The sequence below is a fragment of the Mirounga leonina genome, unplaced genomic scaffold, assembly GCF_011800145.1.
Source record: "Mirounga leonina isolate KUSES-001 unplaced genomic scaffold, KU_Mleo_1.0 Mir_165, whole genome shotgun sequence".
Taxonomy (NCBI): domain Eukaryota; kingdom Metazoa; phylum Chordata; class Mammalia; order Carnivora; family Phocidae; genus Mirounga; species Mirounga leonina.
The window spans coordinates 34,032,450-34,052,214 of record NW_023270415.1 but is presented as its reverse complement, the minus strand read 5'-3'; the positions used below and the strand labels follow the sequence as shown (position 1 = coordinate 34,052,214).

The window sequence follows — 19,765 nt, the reverse complement described above, 5'->3', positions numbered from 1 at the left end:
TTGCCAGGCCCACTCTTTGGGGTCTCCAGCGAATGCCTTAGGCCCTCCATTAAACCAATCACACAGAGGAGCAGAGTGTGAATTTTACAAGCCAAAGTTGCATAATATTTTCAAACACTTCCATTTGTAATATACTTTCTTGGGAGTCAAGTGTCCTTGGGGGGATGACTTCCCTTGAACAAATGTGTTTGGAACCATCCAAATTTCAGATGAGTTGAGTGAGTATGATAGAAATTTATGGACATGTTTGAAACAGAGAATATGTGCATTTAATGGTCTAAATGTTTTCCCTGAGTTTCCAGCCTTCTCTACCTGGAAATGACTTAACTACAAGGGAGAATCTAATTCTCTGTTTACTGCACAGAGTTGATTCTCACCGCGCTAAAATTAGCTTTCAAATCACTGGGTTTCATGCCTCTCCAGCATACTTGATCCCCTGTGACTGCACAGTTAGATTCGCTCTTACTCCTGCTGATTACCTGTGATTATCTACCTGGTCAAGTTGTCAGGTGGCTGCCATTAAACACCTTTGAATCTAAAGTAGTTCATCAGCTCTCTAGTCATTCATTCCCTTGATCCTAGATTTTATGCCTACCCTGTTTTATTTCCTTTTGTATAATTGGAGTTGAGTCACCCCCAAATGGATAAACTCTTCTCCCAGGTTAACTTAAGCACCTCATTCAGGATCCTGACTTTATGACATGCCCAGACAAGACCCAAATTAATTTCATGGCAGGAGACTTTCTATATTTACAATTAGGATAGATTTTCCACTTCATGCAGCACTCCAAGGGACTCTATCCTGCCCACATTTGAAAGTCAGTTAAGCAGAATGAATGTGATGGTTTTCCCACCTCTCCTCTTTGGTTTATATTCTGGATGTTTTCCTAACCAATACACTTCCTCAGGGAAGGTACAGAGCTCCTGGAACAGAATCTTCTTCAGGAAAAATTCTCTGGTCTTCCTCCAAATCACCCCTTCTAGCATCATGCTAGTTTCTAACATGGCCACATCTTGATTTTCTGCTGCCTAGTATGGGGCAAGAGTGCCAAGCACAGAAATCCATTAGGGGAACCCTTTACAGTAACTCCTTTACCATCATCTGAATTAAGATGTGAATTCATGATGTTACTAATAGATACGTAAAGAAAAAACATGATTTTACAACTTTTTTTTTTTAAGATTTTATTTATGTATTTGAGAGAGAGAGAATGAGAGACAGAGAGCACGAGAGGGAAGAGGGCAGAGGGAGAAGCAGACCCCCTGCTGTGCAGGGAGCCCAATGTGGGACTCGATCCCGGGACTCCAGGATCATGACCTGAGCCGAAGGCAGTCGCTTAACCAACTGAGCCACCCAGGCGCCCAGAAAAAACATGATTTTAGGTATCGAATAAGCCATTAGAGTTTTTCCTGGTTAAAGTAAAATTAGTTTTCAGGAGAGAATTAACTCCTATTGAGAGTTTCATTACATGCTACAATAACTATTCTAAGAAGTTATATGTACTAACTCATCTAATTCTTTAAAAAAAAAAAAAAAAAACCCTCTGAGCAAGTATCATTATCATTCCTATTCACAGATGAGGAGATTGAGGCCGGAGAAATTAACTTGCCCGAGAGGACATATGCAGCAAGAGCTGCGTAACTTGCACCCAGGCCTCCAGAAGACTGAACAGGGCTATAAAATGCTTGCCTCTCATTTATTTAAGTTTTGGTTCAACAACTACTAAACTCTAATCTCTAAGGCCTCACTTTTGGCTATTAAAATGCTCAAAAATAAGAATCCCTCGCCATCTTTTCTTTTGTAGATAGATATTAGTGGTTAATATTAAACATCTGAGAAAAGGAAAAGGAGTGTTCTGGATTTTAAAAAACAAGCAAACAAACAAAAACCCTCATTGCTCTGCAACTAACAGCCTGGCTTTTCATTTCATCGTCATTTTTGTAATTGTTTTGCTGCCATCTAGTGACCCAAATGAAAATTAAATACGAACATAATTTTGCCTTCTCCTTTTCATTTTAAATCTGTAAGTGCTAGCTTAGGGGTAGTTTTTAAAAATCATTAAATTTTCACATTAAATCTGAAAAATTTTACAGTTCTCGTTTTTTTACAGTTTTCATTATTTGTAAGATTTATTTCTTTATTCGAGAGAGAGTGAGTGGGAGGAGGGGCAGAGGGAAGAGGGAGAGAGAATCCCAAGTGTGAGCCAGATTATCCCACCACCCTGAGGATCAGGACCTAAGCCGAAACCAAGAGTCCAACGTTTAACTAACTGCGTCCTAGATGCCCCAGTTTTCATTCTTACCTCTTCTCACTTGTTCTTCCTCTACTAAGATAATATTTTTACTCATATCCAGAATTCCTCTTTAATATCAAACAAGAAGTCGTTAGAAGAGAAACTAAAATCTAATTTATTTATGTGTGGTCTCTGATGTGGTTTTGGACTATAGGTATTTGTTTTACAACAACTTTATTTGTGGCAACTTTTTACATGTATCCAAGCCAGTTAATAGCTGATCAATTTCACCCATATTTATTTGATTACATAAATGAGTACAGTTAGATGTTGAAACCTACATGTCCTACGTAGAACACTTCCCGTTCACCTATATAAATATTCACTAATTGCACATAAAGAGTTTTGGATCAGTGGCCATGAATATTTACCTTTTCATAAGTATATTGTCTCCCCGTTAAAGGGGTAGGATTATAATATATTTGCACTCTCAAATCTAACAGTACCTTATATTCAGTAAATTCTTACTGATTATGTGCCATTCATTGACTTTTAAGGATATAGTTATCTGAATATTCCGACACACTTAATTCGAATTAGTTTCTGTTCTGTGTTGAAGTTTAAAAATATCTACAATGATTACATCCTAAAGAACAAACGTTGGCAGATGCCGAAACATGTTCCACACAGCCCCTAGCCACGTCTCCCGCGTAGGCTGCGTATGTCGGAAGTGCAATTGTTTGGAATCATGCGTGATCATAAAAATGATCCCTCCACTGAATAAGGACATATGTGTGGTTTCAATATTCTAATGAGCATATATAATAACTCAGCATTTTGAGTGCAGAGAGAAATTGGAAGTCTTAAGTTGGCTGATAATTGTGAGCTTTGACAATGACCCTGGTTGGAGGGGAAAATATGTTCCAACAGGGAAGCTGTCATCTGAAGCTAAAGAGAACATTTCCCAAGGAGGTCTAAACTAAATAAGGTGAGCAAAAAAGCCAGTATTAGTCTTAATTATGTGGAGTAATTGGTTGTTCAAGAAGATGAGTATTCGTCCTGGGGTCATCTGTGTTCATCACATCATTTATTCACCAGATATTTATTGAGTGCTTATTAAGTGCCACACACACCTACTAAGGCAATAAGGGGAGTTTCAGTTTATAAGATTCACATCTGTGCATGGAACTCACGGTCGAGGGAGATAGCCTTTCTTGATTGGACCTTTTTCCCTTAAAACGGTTCCAGCCTTGCATAGCCTGTGTTCTTGAATAAGGACCACTGTAGCTGGTGGTAAGTTATAAGTTCCTCTCCTACGTAGAGTGTATGTTGGATGCATTTTAACAGTGCTTTAAGCATTACTAAGTAAGTACCCTGAGAGAATCAGCTTGTGTATTACCACTAATTGATGAAAGCTCCACACCTCCTAATTTCAAGGGATTTAATTAACACATCCACTTCGCACTGACCAACCTGGTTTTACTTCACCGAAGTGGTAATCTATTAAATAACTTGAGTCTCCTAGGGCTTTGTCACCTGACTTGACTTCCAGCATCACAGGACTCTCCTGACCCAATACCATTTTCATTCCTTGGGGTGATGAAATTATTGCTGTCATTTTCTAAGGTAAGTTAGTATATTAGCCAGTGATGTGATGAAAGACATATCAAAGCCACTAACTGCAAAATTAGACTTTATGTCTAAACATATTAAATGTTTTGAAGGTCTCAATGTATGGGCTTTTGTAGTATTAGACTAGGGTCATCCCAATGCACATTAAAAAATATAAAGATGTAAAAGCTACAGTTTGACTTGATTCCATGCCCCTAAGTAGCAATCATGGTACTGGTATGGACCTCAGAGTCCTAAACCAACTTCGAGGCTTCTGGAAACTAGTCCACACTCTCAAATATATGGCCACACATTCCTCTTCTTGTCTGCGATTTTCTCTGAGGGCCCTCACTGATTCTTAGCCGTTCCGTGAGGAATGTAACATCCAATTAAAATCAGAACCTGAGTTTGTCATCATCACCGTTCAGTTATGAAAACAAATTTTGCTATTCTTAGTTTTACTCCATGTCTGTCATTTATGACCGTTTTCTTCACTAAAAAACACAACAAGATTTTTCTCATTCATGTCTTTATTAGTTTTGACGATCAATACAACTGCTTTTACTTCAAGTGCAGTCATTAACTCCTTCATGTTCTAGGAATTATATTATTCTACCCTCAAATTAGAAAGATATCAGAGGCAATTTTTATTTTAATAAGCATGCAAAGAGAAAAGTAGTAAAATTAAAAATAAATGGCCCTCCTTCAGGTAAAGAAAAATGTTAGGATAAAGTTAGCTATCTTTATGAAGAAGAAATTCAAATACAGGATCAAATTTTTTAAGCTCCTGGTTGGATGTGTTTTCCTTTCATTGATAATCAAAACCAGGTAATCTCTACAGTAGCTAGAATTATAATAAATAATGGACCTCTTACTGGTTTTATTTAAGGGTTAAAACGCATCATTTCATTGCTTGGTGTGCATAGTCATTTTAATTTCTGGCTTATGTTTAATTGCTCTACGATCTTCATACACATCTACTCCTACATATAGAATTATTCATTATTTCTTTAAGATGGACAACTCAAAATATGAAAATGATAAAACTGAAGTTCTGTGAAATTTAAGAAGACAGAAAAATGGTACCCAATACCCATTTTTCTATATCTTTACTCTCCCACTTGTTTCTTCTTTGAAACCTTACTAACAATGCTACTTTTATAGGAAAGATGATTATTACAAAGGCCAAAAGCTTTCATATTACATCTTGTCAAAAGTAACTTTGGTTTCTCGGTTATTGCACCCTTGCATTCTTTGCTCGGTGTGGAAAGCTGAAATATACTTGGAGTAAGGAGCACCAAAAGGAACCAAGCTCTCCAATGGCAGGTTTCCTTTCCTGAAGAGGGCAAGCTCCAGCGGCCTCATTTGAAGGAGGCTCTCACCACCCTGCCCTTGATCGGCTGCGGAGGACGCCAGTTCCCCACCAGGGGCACTGGGGGCTCGTTCTCAGCGCTGGAGAAAAGGCTCCGCAGCTTTGCCATCTGCAAGGGGCAAGGGAAGACTGTCAGCGTGACATTCAGACCAAGTGCACATATTTGTACGTGACAGAAATTTCTGGCTTTTGGGGCGCCTGGGTGGCTCAGTTGGTTAAGCGACTGCCTTCGGCTCAGGTCACGATCCTGGAGTCCCTGGATCGAGTCCCGCATCGGGCTCCCTGCTCGGCAGGGAGCCTGCTTCTCCCTCTGACCCTCCCCCTTCTCATGTACTCTCTCTCATTCTCGCTCTCTCAAATAAATAAATAAAATCTTAAAAAAAAAAAAAAAAGAAAGAAATTTCTGGCTTTTAAAACAAGACAAACCAGAAAACCTGTTGGTCCAGAGTTATTTGGCTACCAGCTCCTGCATAATAGAAGCCTTTTCTGTATTTGTAAAAACACTTTTCTTTTCTTCATTTTATATAGGATCACCATGCCCTCTGGTCCAAGTGTTACCTCCTGAATTCTGAAGCAATTATTTTAATTTGACTGGTCAGTATGAAGCATATACTTTATGTAGGAGGGGATGACAATATCAGCGCAAATAATAAGCGTAATTGGCTCTTCGTTGTATACGTTTATGGAGTCTCTTCTTTTTTAAAGAACACAAAGAAATTAGTCATGCTATATTTAAAATTTCAAGAACATTTTTAAAGATTTTTTTTTCTTAAGGGAGAAGAATTTAGGAAACTATCATCAGTACTGTATTTCTACATGAAAATGTTTTTAGCTTTCTCCTTAAGAAAATTTCATTCCTCTTTCAGAATATGTATATGAGTGAAACTGACCATTAAATCTGATCTTTTGACAAAAGAGATCGTATATACTTGAGTCTGTAACTGGCAGAAATATGAAAACTCTTGTCTTAAGTAAGGGAAATGTACCGGTAAACTACGATTAAAGTAGATATTCATGATCTATTGTGTGAGTTTCTGTGTTGTCTACTTGCTTTAATTTATTCTTCTCCATATCACTGCCTACATATTTTTTCCCAGTCTTTCCTTGAAAGTCTCTTTGATCAATGTTGCAAGGACATTCTTTAGATGAACACTAAGAACAAAGGCCTCAGCAAAGGAGTGAAGAGGTATTGGAAGCAGACAGACATTGAAATCTCAGCTCCTGCATTTGGCTGGGTGATCATGGACTAACTAGTTAACCTTTTAACCATATCTGTAGAACTGGAAAAATTGCATACAGCTCACAAGGATGTTAAATCGCTTCCATTAGTATCCTTCTCCCCAGGCCTGTATTTACAATCTCCTAACCAGTACTTAGTAGAGGGAGCTCCAACTTAACAAAGGTGAACTCATATTAATAATCTAAACCCTTAAGTGTTTTTAGAGCATAAGCTCAGTCATTGTTCAGTATCACAACCACCGTTAAATGATCTGTGTTCATCCTGGTACTTTTGGGAGCCAAGTTTTAGAAAGTTGAACAAACTGACTGTAATTAACCTGAGCAAACTCAGAAATGCCTAGTCAGACAGCTGGTCTGTAAGCATCCTTGTAGCAGCTGTACATTTTCCATTCAGCATCTGTATCTTATACAGCCACTCAGCGATGTAAGTTCACATGTTCTCAAGGCTCTGCCTGGAGCTGCCATTTACCTGGTTGGAGCTCACGGTGATGGGCTCCTTCAGCAGGAGCCACACGATGCACTCCTCACAGGGCGGCGTGGTGAAGGAGCCGTGGTAGGTCCAGTAGTCCCGGCAGGTGGGGAACAGAGAGGACGGGTCAAAATGTGTGAAGGGCGCCTCCTTGCCCTGGGAGAGAGCAGGGCACAGGCCCGATCAACAGGTGCACTCACACCACCCACCCCAAGGGTCTCACCATTTTCTAAGAATGGATTTCAAATGCACTAAAGAAAACAGAATTATTATTATTATTATTATTTTTTAGTAGCCTCCACGCCCAGTGTGGAGCCCAACTCGGGGCTTGAACTCAAGACCCTGAGATCAAGACCTGAGCTGCCATCAAGAGTGGGATGCTTCACTGACTGAGCCACCCAGGCACCCCAAGAAAATGGAACTTTTATTTTTTTTATTATTTATTTTTGGAACTTTTATTTTTTATTTTTTAAAAGATTTTATTTATTTATTTGACAGAGAGAGACACAGCAAGAGAGGGAACACAAGCAGGGGGAGTGGGAGAGGGAGAAGCAGGCTTCCCGCCGAGCAGGAAGCCCGATGCGGGGCTCGATCCCAGGACCCTGGGACTATGACCTGAGATGAAGGCAGACGCTTAACAACTGAGCCACCCAGGTGCCCCGAAAATGGAACTTTTAAACAAAGTTCATGCCTTTCAGAAATAAAGGTCAAAGAGGGGAAGCCGGTTTATATTATGACTTTGGCACAGTTGTTGTAACATTTTATTCCCTATTATCTGTCAGTAGAACTATAATTCCTCACTTCTCAAGAAAAAGAAGAAAACTCACACTTAACTGTAACAAAAATATTTCATATTAAGTTAATGCTTACGTTCTCAATGATAAAAAATAAAACCAGGCTTGCTTGAGTATTATATTTGGAATACTTTCTCTGGTGGTAAAACTTAATAGCATTTGATTAGAACAGTTGCAAAGGCAATGAAAATGAGTTTGTTAATTCGAAGATTCTACTGTTAAGATTTAAAATATGTAGGTGTCACCCAGGAGAGAAAGGGCAACACCAGGACCCAAATATTTAGTACCTCTGCAAGTGTGTGCATCTATGCATGTGTGTGTGTGTGTGTTGGGGGGCAAGGGGTGACCATTCAACTTCTCTTACATCCACTTCAGTAAGAAAGTCATTATCTGACAGACTGAGAATTTAATAAGGTGATGTATGTAAAATTGAACTAAAAATTATAAGCCATACAAATATAATAGCATTTGTTTGTATACATATGCTTAGCATATTCATCAGACTTAGTAACAGACTTTGGGTGGAACAAATGCACTTGAAAATGTAATAATAGGGGCGCCTGGGTGACTCAGTCATTAAGCGTCTGCCTTCAGCTCAGGTCATGATCCCAGGGTCCTGGGATCGAGCCTCGCATCGATCCCCTCATTGGGCTCCCTGCTCAGCGGGGAGTCTGCTTCTCCCTCTCCCACTCCCCCTGCTTGTGTTCCCTCTCTCGCTGTCTCTCTCTCTCTGTCAAATAAATAAATAAAATCTTAAAAAAAATAACAGACAATTATTCCCTCAGAATTGCCTAGCTTGGGGCACCTGGGAGGCTCAGTCGGTTAAGCGTCTGCCTTCTGCTCAGGTCCTGATCCCAGAGTCCTGGGATCGAGCCCCGTGTCGGGCTCCCTGCTCGGCGGGGAGCCTGCTTCTCCCTCTGCCCCTCCCCCTGCTTGTTCCCCCCCCCGACAAATAAATAAATAAAGTCTTTTTTTAAAAAAAAAGAAAGAAAGAAAATGTAATAATAAAAAACTGCCATACCCTGCTTTATGTTCTAGGAGGGAACATGATTTATTTTTACCTTTGTCTTAATTTTGTCCAGTGCGTCCAGAAACAGCTGGAACTCGCCTTTCTCACGTCCTATCTGTCAGAAAATCGAAAACCAATGGTTACATTTTTCCCTTCTCCATAATCTACAATTATCTTGAAAACTAACTTTGATCCATCCACCCGCAACTAGTGTTCATAAATCTGCCAGACTATCTGGTACTAAGCAAAAACATAAGTTTATTTCTTCTTCAAGATTTTAGGGTATATATTATCTGGACTAAATTTAGACCCTAGGCCTCTGAAGTACAAAACCACAAAGTTATACTTTGATTTATTTCTATGTCCTCGACCTTCTAGGCAGTCAGTCTACTTTTTTTCTTTTTTATAGAACTCAAGCTAGGATGTATTCAATGTATGCAAAGCTAAATCTACTCTCTCGCAGCAGAGACCCACTCCACTTCCTGTTGCGTTGCATTCAATCACTAAAAATGACCCAATGAGCTCATGACATAAAACAAATTAGGTCATTCAAAAAGAAAGAAGCTAGATTTTCACCTCTGGCTTAAAATCTAGATTGTGTTACCACTAAATTCATGTGTTAATGACACTAAGTCCACTTTAAACCAAAGCTGGCCCAACAACACACACATTCCATGTGCTATCTTAGCCTGGGATCATGTGAATGGCAGCCACCCTGAGCTGAAGGGATGTCCAGCCAGGGACTTGGCAACCCAGCGATTTCCAACATTGGCTTTTCTGGTTTCCAGTGCAACTGAGGTAGAGTGACAGGAAAGGATAATGAAACAAGGCTGCTTTTGCCCCCCCCCCCCCAATAAGCTCCTTCCAAGGCTTTGTCTCCATTGCCCCTCCACAGGCCCACACAACTCATTCTTGAGAGAATGTAGAAGTGTTAGGGGGACTGAAATATGGCAAAAGGTACACTTTTAAGGGAGAGCTAAATATTTTGAGCTGATCTTACCAGAAATGTCTTGCTCAGTTGAATGAATAATGAAATTCATTCCTCTCTCCCCTTTAAATAAAAGGAAGGAGGGAGACACTTGCTATCCTAACCATTGACAAGGAACTAAATTTTGAAAGAAGATAGCCAATTTTTACCTCACCTTCAGAAAAATGCCAACCACAGCTATCCCGTCGGGTTGCTTGAGAGCTTCTCCAAAAGTGTTATACTTTGGATTCCAGTGAACCAAATGAAGCTGAAAGCATAGAATACAGGTTATGAGGTAAATTTCTAGAGTAAGAAAATAAGTATAAAATTATTCACAATAAATCCAATAATTTTACTAATCTAAAGTTGCTGAACACTCTCATAGAAAGTCGATAGAATTCTAAATATCAACATGCAATATTTTGGTAAAATTTTTAGTGGTTTAAATAAAAAGTGTATAAAATTATTATAAATAGATTCAGAAATTTATAATAAGCAATGAGTGAAAGTTGAACTTTGGTTAAACTAATTCAAAATATTTAGTTTTGTGCAACATCACTCCCTTTTCTAATAAATCAAAGAGTGAAACACAGAGCTATAAGCAAGAAGCTGATAACATTCTAAAGTTACAGTTAATTAGGAAGTGGGGAGAACAAACAATAGGGAAGTTCTTGGGCATTTTCATATTTTCATATCTACCCCCTTTTTAGCAGGCAGTGTTCAACAACCTGGTGGGAACCTTATCTTAATTTAGAACATAGGCACCAGTTAAATTAGTCAAATTTCCCATATCGAGTTACACAGAATGGTACGGGAATACAAGAGTTCAGAGCAGTTAAAAATATTGTATTCAAGACCAAAAGTGTTGAGATCATCCCATGTGTAAAGGCCAAACGGCAAGCCGTGCCCACAGTTGTAAGAAATACACTAAACTTTCCCCATTTTCAGGGGGAAGGTATCTAGAAGACATTCTCAATAATTTATTTATCCTGTCACTGACTTTCTAGATGGGCTGTGGAGAAATGGAATGATCATAGTGAAGTACTTTGGGTCTCCCAGAGTTTAGTTTAACCGACAATTAAGCTGCCTAAGGATTCTGCCCAAGAGAGTGTCCACAGTGCCTCCAAGGTTCTGTCCTAGCTCCTGCGTTGGCCAGAGCCTACCCGTGGAAGACTGTGCCCGTAAAAATGGAATGATCCTCACCTCTAGGGCATTTGTCACCCCTCATAGCCTTAGCTTTACAAAAACAATATGTGGAAGGCTTGTCTTATTTCCTTGTAATTTGCTGCCTTGATCGGAGCTACAAATCATGCTTTTCTTTAATGGGTTAACTGACACAGTAGTATTTGCTCATATTAAATTGTAGATGTATCTGTATTTACCTATTCATCTATGTGCGTGTGTGTGTAAATATATACATATATATATAATCTTGTACACATACATATGCACACCCTTCATTAAGACACTAGAACACAAGCATTAGCCAGAATTACTAAAGGCTATTTTTAGAGCCCTACATTCTTATAAAAGAGGCAGCCGAGGGCATTGGACAAGATGATAGATTCTGGGGGCGCCTGGGTGGATCAGTCAGTTAGGCAGCCAGCTTTTGGTTTTGGCTCAGGTCATGATCTCAGGGTCCTGGGATGGAGCCCTTTGTCCCTTGTTGGGCTCCCCGCTCAGCGGGGAATCTGCTTCAGGATTCTCTCCCTCTACCCCTCCCCTCCACACTCTCTCAAATAAATAAATAAACCCTTTAAAAAGAGATGGTAGATTCTAAAGCCCATCTACATAAGGTAGAGCACCAGGCTTAGCACTCTTCAGCTCTGTAACTTTGTCATGTAACTTTCCTGTGCCTCAGTTTCCTCATCTGTAACCTATCTCATAGAGTTGCTGAAAGGATCAAATGAGTTAATATTTGTAAGCACTTCATGAATGCTAGCTATCCTTATCTTTTCTGTTCCATTCAGGAACTTGGCCCTTTTTTTTTTAATTATTAAACCGCTCTTCAATTTCTTAATATAACCTTGAAAATTTTCATGCATGACACCAATTCATCTGCACTCTCTTAACCATCCAGCCTAGACTGTTTGGCAGCTTCAGCTTATGCTAAAACTACTCCAGGTCTTTTTACAACCTCAGGCTTAAAGGAAGGGCAGTGGATGCTATTTTGTTGTTATTTTTCACTTTTCAGTTTTCACTTTGGGAGACAGTTGTTCCTACCTCTGCTGCATACTTGACTCCATCCACGGTGTGCTCAGAGCCATGATCATCAGCGGCACCCCAGTGAAGATGAAACTGGCGAAGTCGATAGGGTCCAGTGAGAGGACCACCCCTCAGCACTGCGATTCAGAGAAGCTGGGTCAACAGTGAACTTATGCTTCGCTTACAGAGTCCTACCTTAAACAAGTGCTCTTACAGCCAAAGTTCGATGGGCAAAGGTTGTCAGTCTGCTCGGTAGATGATACTGCTCTCAAGCACACTGGTCTCTTTCCTACAAAGTCTTGGGATACATCAAAATAAATGAATTCTCTTTTCTGTCTTGTTTCGTTTGCTTGTTTTATTATGTGTAAAATGTCAATTTAACATTTATGACAATAAAGTTAAAACAAAAGATGGACAATAAGGATGTAGACAGTCAACAAATGAGTCGGTTGTGTGGTGCGGTGGGAAGAACAGGACAGTCGAGAGCCAGACTGATGTAGGTTCAAATCCTAGCTAATTGTGTGATCTCAGGCAAGTTGCTAAACTTCTCTGAACCTGTTTTTGCATCTCAGTGAAGGTGGTAATAATATCAACCTTTCCGAGCTGCCGTGAGGATTAAATGAGATTAAGGACTTTAAAGTGTTCATCACACTGCCCAGCACACCAATCACTGAGCAAATGTGAATTCCTTCTCCATGTCTTGCTTCCAGCCCCACTTTTCTTTAAGACTACTCTCATTCACATCTAACATAAACTGTGTCTATTCAAATAAGATAAAAAGGAAAATTCAGAAATCTCCTAGGGAATCAATCAATGTGGACAGCCAAACTAGGTAATTCTCAGTGGCATTAATTTTTGAGTTTTTTTGCCCAAATACCTCACCACAACACATTACTTTGATCTCATTTCATTCACCTGAGGAATGATTTAGAGGTTCAAATATTTTCTGCAGGACACTGGAAATTATGCCAAAAAAAAACCCCCAAATCAAGATCTAGCAATATAAGAAAGATCAAAATAGAATTCAGAGTAGCTATTTTAGAAAGGACTGACCAATTCCTGGAGCTGAAATGGCACACTGGAAGCCACATAATGTAAATCTAAAACAATAGAGCTAGACTCGGATGAGCTTAGTCATGTAGATATAAGTGGTTTGATTCATAGCATTTTTCCTGTCCAAGCACTAGAACAGTTGCTCCCGACATAGGAGTCCAATTGATTAGGATAACTCATATGGAATTGTCAATATTTCACCACTTTGCTTACAAGAATGTGGTTTGGCTTACAAAAATTTTCATGTGGTTCCACATAATAGGTACTGTTTAATTTTGTTTATCCTTCAGAACGGAACTTGATTTAAATGGAGAAGGGGAAAAAAGTAATAGCAGTATGAAATAATGGCTTAAGAAAATATAAACTTCTATGATACCCGTTAATTGGAGCCTCCTCGTAGGTAGGAATTATGACACTATTGCTCTTTCCTATAACATCATTGAGGATATTTATTTATGTATATCAATAAGGATCATTTTAACTCGTTTTACAAATGTGGTTATAAGAAAAGGTATTATTGTACATCAAGCACCAAAATATTAAAGGTGGATTCTTTCTTACTTCATTTACTTTGAAATTGAGTATTTCTAAGTAGTCTGTTTTTATTTCACTGATTTGCTTAATAGTGTAGTAAAATAGAGTTTTTGGAACATGTGATTTTTCATTTTCATGGCACACAAATCACTACTCACAAAATTGTCAGGAACTTCAAAAACACTCACTAAAATAGAGTTTTTGGAACATGTGATTTTTCATTTTCATGGCACACAAATCACTACTCACAAAATTGTCAGGAACTTCAAAAACACGAATCCAAAAAAGATTAATCAGATGAACCCCACTGAAGCACTGAAGGCAATGTTCCTGACTCAGATAATGACCTTATTCTCTCCCCTGGATTGGGCCCCACCCACACACCACAGGGAGAAAGTGCCTACTTTGTTTCTTTGCCATGCCTTGCTTTGTAGAATGGAATCTCTGCCACACGTGGGAATGGGAGCCTTGCCCTCCAGACTGTGGTCAGTGACCTCAGGTGTAGGCCATCCAAAAGGACACTCATTTGGACTCATTGCCATCACCTCCCTATCAAGCTGCATTTCAAGAACGCATTGCCTGGACGCCTGGGTGGCTCGGTCGGTTGGGCGGCTGCCTTCGGCTCGGGTCGTGGTCTCGGGTCCTGGGATTGAGCCCCACATGGAGCTCCCTGTTGGGCGGGGACCCTGCTTCTCCTTCTCCCCACTTGTGCTCTCTCTCGCTGTCTCTCTCTCAAATAAAGAGAAAAAAAAAGAACGCATTGCCAACTATTGGCTTGGGTATGGGCCCATTTTGCAGCAGCCAAGTTGACTAAGGTTTGAGAGTGAGGCATTCTTATTCCGTGCATAAATATAATTCTTCATGACAAGAGCAAAATGGAATGTCCTCTCCATTTTCAGAGATGAAGTGACCCGTCTTCCCACTAATTCTCTTACTGTGTCATCAACCTCATTTTTGCCAATATGGGCATTGAAAATGTCCATGTGCCTCTACCTGAGTGTCATACTTACTTGACCTATCATAGGTATCATCAAACACAACCCTGCAGGTCTTCCCATTGTTCAGGATGGTCTTGCAAGAGGCAGGATCATAAGATGCTGACCATGGCAGCAGAGAAGGGTCGTGCCTGATGTCTTTAGTATGCAGTTCGATGGGCGACTGGTTGTCTCCCTTGGCAATGGGATAAAGTTCATGCCAGCGGTCAGGACCTAGGAAATCAAGTTGAGGGGATTTATTTATTTGGTGGCACATTCCAAGCCCTCTTTCTAATCGACTATATCTGCAAAATACACGGAGGCTAGTCAGTGATTATGAAAAGGCCTTGGATTTCAGTTTGGGCAACACAAGGCTTAGCATTTAAGACCTTCTCATAGTTTCATTAATAGTGTACCTAGAAATTATATTTAACTCAGAGTATTCCCCCTGCTTGCTCAAGAATATAGCCTCAAAAGCTAATTTTTGAAATGCACTTCATCACACGTTTTACCAATGCTATCTTCCACCATATCACTGGAATAAATAACACTGACCACATGAGGTTTTCAAAGCACACCCCTAATTTTTGTTTGTTTGTTTGTTTGTTTACTATGGGTTAGGCAGAAGCCAGCAGGCAGAGCAAGGATTCTTAAACCAACACCAGGCTCAGAGAGGTTAAGCGCTTGCCCAGGATCTTGGAGTAAGGGACAATCGGTACTGGACCTCGGGTGGTCTGACTTCTCAGTCAGAGGCAGTGTGATCTTGGGCAAGTTACCCAGCCTCTCTCTGCACTTGAGTTTCCTCCAGCGCAAGTAATAACGGCTCCATATCAGGGACAACTAAATGAGATAAAGGTAAAAGGGTCAGCAGCTTTTGGCACTTGGTAAGTGTTCAGTAAATGTTAGTTTCCATCGACTCCTCCGCCCATATTTCCCCACGCACTCCCTAGAGTTGCCCACTTTCTGCGCAATGCCAGGGGATCCTCTGGCCCCATCCCGGACCAGAGTGGGGGGGGGGGGGCGGCTGCTCAGACTCACCGTTGTGGCTGGCGTAGCCCCACTCCTTGGCCATGGTAGTCTTTGTAGGCACTGGACCGCAGCTGACGTCTCTCCCCGTTGTCATGCAGCGTGCCTATGAGCCCCTGCCTTTTATATAGGTCCCCCACACACTGCACGGCCTTATTAGGTCAGCGAGGGTGGGGCAGGGGGGCTAAACTGGATTGGGGTGGTATTTGGGAGGCGGGGTGGGGAAAGCCAATGAATTCCAAGGGCTAGACAGCTGTCCGGCGTGGGGGGTGGGGTGGCGCGGGAGATGGGCGGAAGGAGGCCCCTACCCCCTCCCTACCCTCTCCCTGAAACCTCGGCTCCTGGCTCTCCTACCTCTCCCTCCCGCCTAGCAAAGCTGCCTGTCTTTCTAAGGAGCGGCGCCGACGTGCAAAAATGCGGGCGACTTTTGCCTCATCCTCCCTCCCTCTTCCAGGCTTTTCGCTGTTGTTTTTGCGGGAGATGGGGGATCGTAACTGCTTAGCCACCAACTAAAATCTGCAGCCCGGCGGCACTTGCAGCCTCAATTCGAAGTTGCTTTGAGCGCAGGCTGGTTGTCTGGCTGCGGTCTCTGGACGCTCCTGCGAGTTTATTTCGCTCCAGCGATCCGATTACGGTAGCTGGAAAGAACACGTCTCTTTGCCTGACCCATGTTTGACTCCCTGGCAGGCAACTTGTAAAATCTTAGGAGCAGAGGATGGGAAGAAAGAAGCCGGGAGGGCAAGTTCTGTAACTCCGCTACCCTTAAAGAGATTGACAACACCCTGGTCTTGGAACCGCACCAGGCAGCATTTCCCAACCTAGTGGGTTCCTTTGGTCTGCAGGACGCTGAGGGCTAGATCTCTCGGAGAGCTCGGGGAATCCGGGACAGGTCCGCATCCCAGGTTAACCGAGAGCAGGAGCCTGGGACTGACTTACCCGTGTTGTGTGAGCTGTACGTCTGCTCACGAAAAGTCGAGAATATTCTGGAGTCTTGGAAGGCCACAAACATAAAATGAGTCATATTGTTTAAAACGTAGGGCCTCATTCCTCAAGGCATAATGAGAGATTAGAAGAAAAGGAAAAGGAAAGTCTTCCAGAATACTTTGTATTTTTTCTCCCCCTCCCAAATTGTTTTATAATATGATGACCCATGCAAAAGGAGAATAGAACGGGCATATCCAATGCGCACATGTCAGAGATATATTTTTAAAGGTCTGGTTATTGTTTAAACTGAAGAAGCCCGTGTAGAAGATATTTATAACTCTAAGAGTATGTTGTAAATTTCTTCTTTATTCTAGGTCAGTAATAATTTTATTTATAAAAAAGACAGCAAAGAGACATAAGCCTAATTTCTGTGTTATCTTGAACAAGGTTGCAATATATATTTCCTTAATTACTTTGACTTTTATTGATGCAAGTAGTTTGTATTTGGGGATTACTAAACTTGAAAAGGAAATCTCTCATCATGGTAAAGATAGCTCATCCCCAAGGCATGTGGAATGACTGACCACACTCATAACCTGGACGCCAGGGGAGTCACTCCCCAGCGTATTTTTGTGAGCAGGGATCATTTGATCCACACAGTAGCAATGTGGAATCAAGAACTGAGATAGGTCGGAAAATCCAAGCAAACAGCAAAGCAAACGCCCTTAGACTCTGAGCTCAAATATGTCAGTGTTGGATCAGAAAGCCTGCAGATTTGGGACATCTGGAGTCAATTTTCTGCTTTACTATGGTGTGGTGCTATAGTTTGTGGTTAATGGAGGTGTTTTCTATTTCTTATTGAATGCATAATTATTTATATCAGTAAACTATGATCTTTGTTTCAATACATCAAATCATTATAATCTCTTTTTCTGGTATGTTTGGTTAAAGGTTGGTAGCTACATTTCATGTTATTGGTATAGTAGTAATACAGGTAAAGTGACTTTTTATTGGAGTAGAGTTGGCATACAATATAATATTAGTTTTGGGTGTACAACATAGCGATTGGACATTTATAGACATTATGAAATGACCACCCTGTAAGTCTAGCTACCATCTGTCCCCATACAAAGCTATTACAATATTAGTGACTATATCCCCTATGCTGTACTGTTCATGCCAATGATTTATTTATTTTTTTTAAGATTTTATTTATTTATTTGACAGAGAGAGACACAGCGAGAAAGGGAACACAAGCAGGGGGAGTGGGAGAGGGAGAAGCAGGCCTCCCGCTGAGCAGGGAGCCCGATGCGGGGCTCGATCCTAGGACCCTGGGATCATGACCTGAGCCAAAGGCAGACGCTTAACGACTGAGCCACTGAGGCACCCCTCATTTTTTTATTTTATAACTGGAAGTGCATACCTCTTAATCCCCTTAGCCTATTTCAGCCATCCATTCCCTTATCCCTCAACACCAGTAAACACTGGTTCGTTCTCTGTATTTATGAGTTGTTTCTGTTTGTTTTTGTTTGTTCATTTGTTTTGTTTTTAAAATTCCACAATAAATAAAATCATACAGTATTTGTCTTTCTTTGTCTGACTTAATTCACTTAGTATATACCCTCTAGGTCTACCATGCTGTCACAAATGGCAAGATTTCATTCTTTTTTATGGCTGCATAATATTTCACTACATATATCTCCCATATTTTCTTTATCCATTCATCTATTGATGGACACTTAGAATGTTTTTGTGTCTTGGCTATTGTAAATAATGTTGCAGTAAATATAGGAATATATATATCTTTTCGAACTAATGCTTTTTCTTTCTTCAGGTAAATACCCAAAGTGGAATTGCTGGATCATAAATTTTTTGAGGAATCTTCATACTGTTTTCCATAGTGGATGCACCAATTCACATTCCCAACAACAGTACACAAGAGCTTCTTTTTCTCCACATCCTCAACAGCACTTGTTACTTCTTGTCTTTTTAATACTAGCCATTCTAAATGGTGCAAAGTTGTATCTCACTTTTGCTTTGCATTTCCCTGAGGATTAGTGATATTGAGCATCTTTTCATGCATCTGTTGGCCATTTGTATAGCTTCTTTGGAAAAATGTCTATTCTGGTCCAGATAAAGTGTTTAATAAAATCTCTATACCGAGCAAGGCCAACAATCTGGGGATTCATCATATTGTTATTGTTTATGTGTAGAAGAAATTTTATTTTATTTTTTTTTAAAGATTTTATTTACTTATTTGAGAGAGAGAGTGAGAGAGCATGAGCAGGAGGAGGGGCAGAGGGAGAGGGAGAAGCAGACTCCTTGCTGAGCAGGGAGCCTGAAGCAGGCTTGATCCCAGGAACCTGAGATCACAACCTGAACCAGCAGACACTTGACTGAGTCACCCAGGCTCAGGGAATTTTATTTTATTTTATTTTATTTTTTATTATTTTATTTTATTTTTTTAAATTTAAATTCAATCAATTAACATATAGTGTATTATTAGTTTCAGAGGTAGAGGTCAGTGATTCATCAGTTGTATATAACACCCAGTGCGCATTACGTCATGTGCTCTTCTTAATGCCCATCACCCAGTTACCACATCCCCCCACTCACGTCCTCTCCAGCAACCTTCAGTTTGTTCCCTATGATTTAGAGTCTCTTATGGTGTGTCTCCCTCTCTGATTTTATCTTATTTTATTTTTCCCTCCCTTCCCCTATGATCCTCTGTTTTGTTTCTTAAATTCCACATATGAGTGAGATCATATGATAATTGTCTTTCTCTGATTGACTTATTTTGCTTAACATAATACCCTCTAGTCCCATCTACATCCTTGCAAATGGTAAGATATCATTTTTTCTGATGGCTGAATAGTATTCCATTGTATGTATACATATATATACCACATCTTCTTTATCCATTCATCTGTTGATGGACATCTGGGCTCTTTCCATAGTTTGGCTATTGTGGACATTGCTGCTATAAACACTGGGGTGCAGGTGCCCCTTCAGATCACTATGTTTATATCCTTTGGGTTAATACCCAGTAGTGCAATTGCTGTGTCGTAGGTAGCTCTATTTTCAACTTTTTGAGGAACCTCCATACTGTTTTCCAGAGTGGCTGCACCAGCTTGCATTCCCACTAACAGTGTAGGAGGGTTCCCCTTTCTCCGTATCCTCACCAACATCTGCTGTTTCCTGACTTGTTAATTTTAGCCATTCTGACCAGTGTGAGGTGGTATTTAATTGTGGTTTTGATTTGTATTTCCCTGATGCCGAGTGATGTGGAGCATTTTTTCATGTGTTGGTTGCCCATTTGTATGTTGTAATGAAGGAATTTTAAGAATGGGTTGC

General features: G+C 40.5%; 1 protein-coding gene across 1 annotated transcript; it reads right to left on the bottom strand.

The window, feature by feature from the left end:
• Positions 1-4,357: 4,357 nt before the first annotated feature.
• CA3 (carbonic anhydrase 3) lies at positions 4,358-15,609 on the bottom strand. The gene is made up of 7 exons (XM_035011464.1): positions 15,500-15,609; positions 14,498-14,695; positions 11,919-12,037; positions 9,871-9,963; positions 8,781-8,843; positions 6,926-7,081; positions 4,358-5,326 (listed from the first exon to the last, which is right to left on the bottom strand). The coding sequence occupies exons 1-7, from the start codon at positions 15,582-15,584 to the stop codon at positions 5,207-5,209; spliced, it is 834 nt and encodes a 277-aa protein (XP_034867355.1). The 5' UTR covers positions 15,585-15,609; the 3' UTR covers positions 4,358-5,206.
• Between the last annotated feature and the right edge of the window lie 4,156 nt (positions 15,610-19,765).

Excerpts from the sequence above, each read along its gene's own strand:
- CA3 (XM_035011464.1), bottom strand. The coding sequence starts at position 15,584 with ATGACAACGGGGAGAGACGTCAGCTGCGGTCCAGTGCCTACAAAGACT. Across the intron at positions 14,696-15,499 it reads GGGCTACGCCAGCCACAACG|GTCCTGACCGCTGGCATGAA; the intron begins GTGAGTCTGAGC and ends TTGATTTCCTAG. Across the intron at positions 9,964-11,918 it reads GAGTCAAGTATGCAGCAGAG|CTTCATTTGGTTCACTGGAA; the intron begins GTAGGAACAACT and ends CTATGCTTTCAG.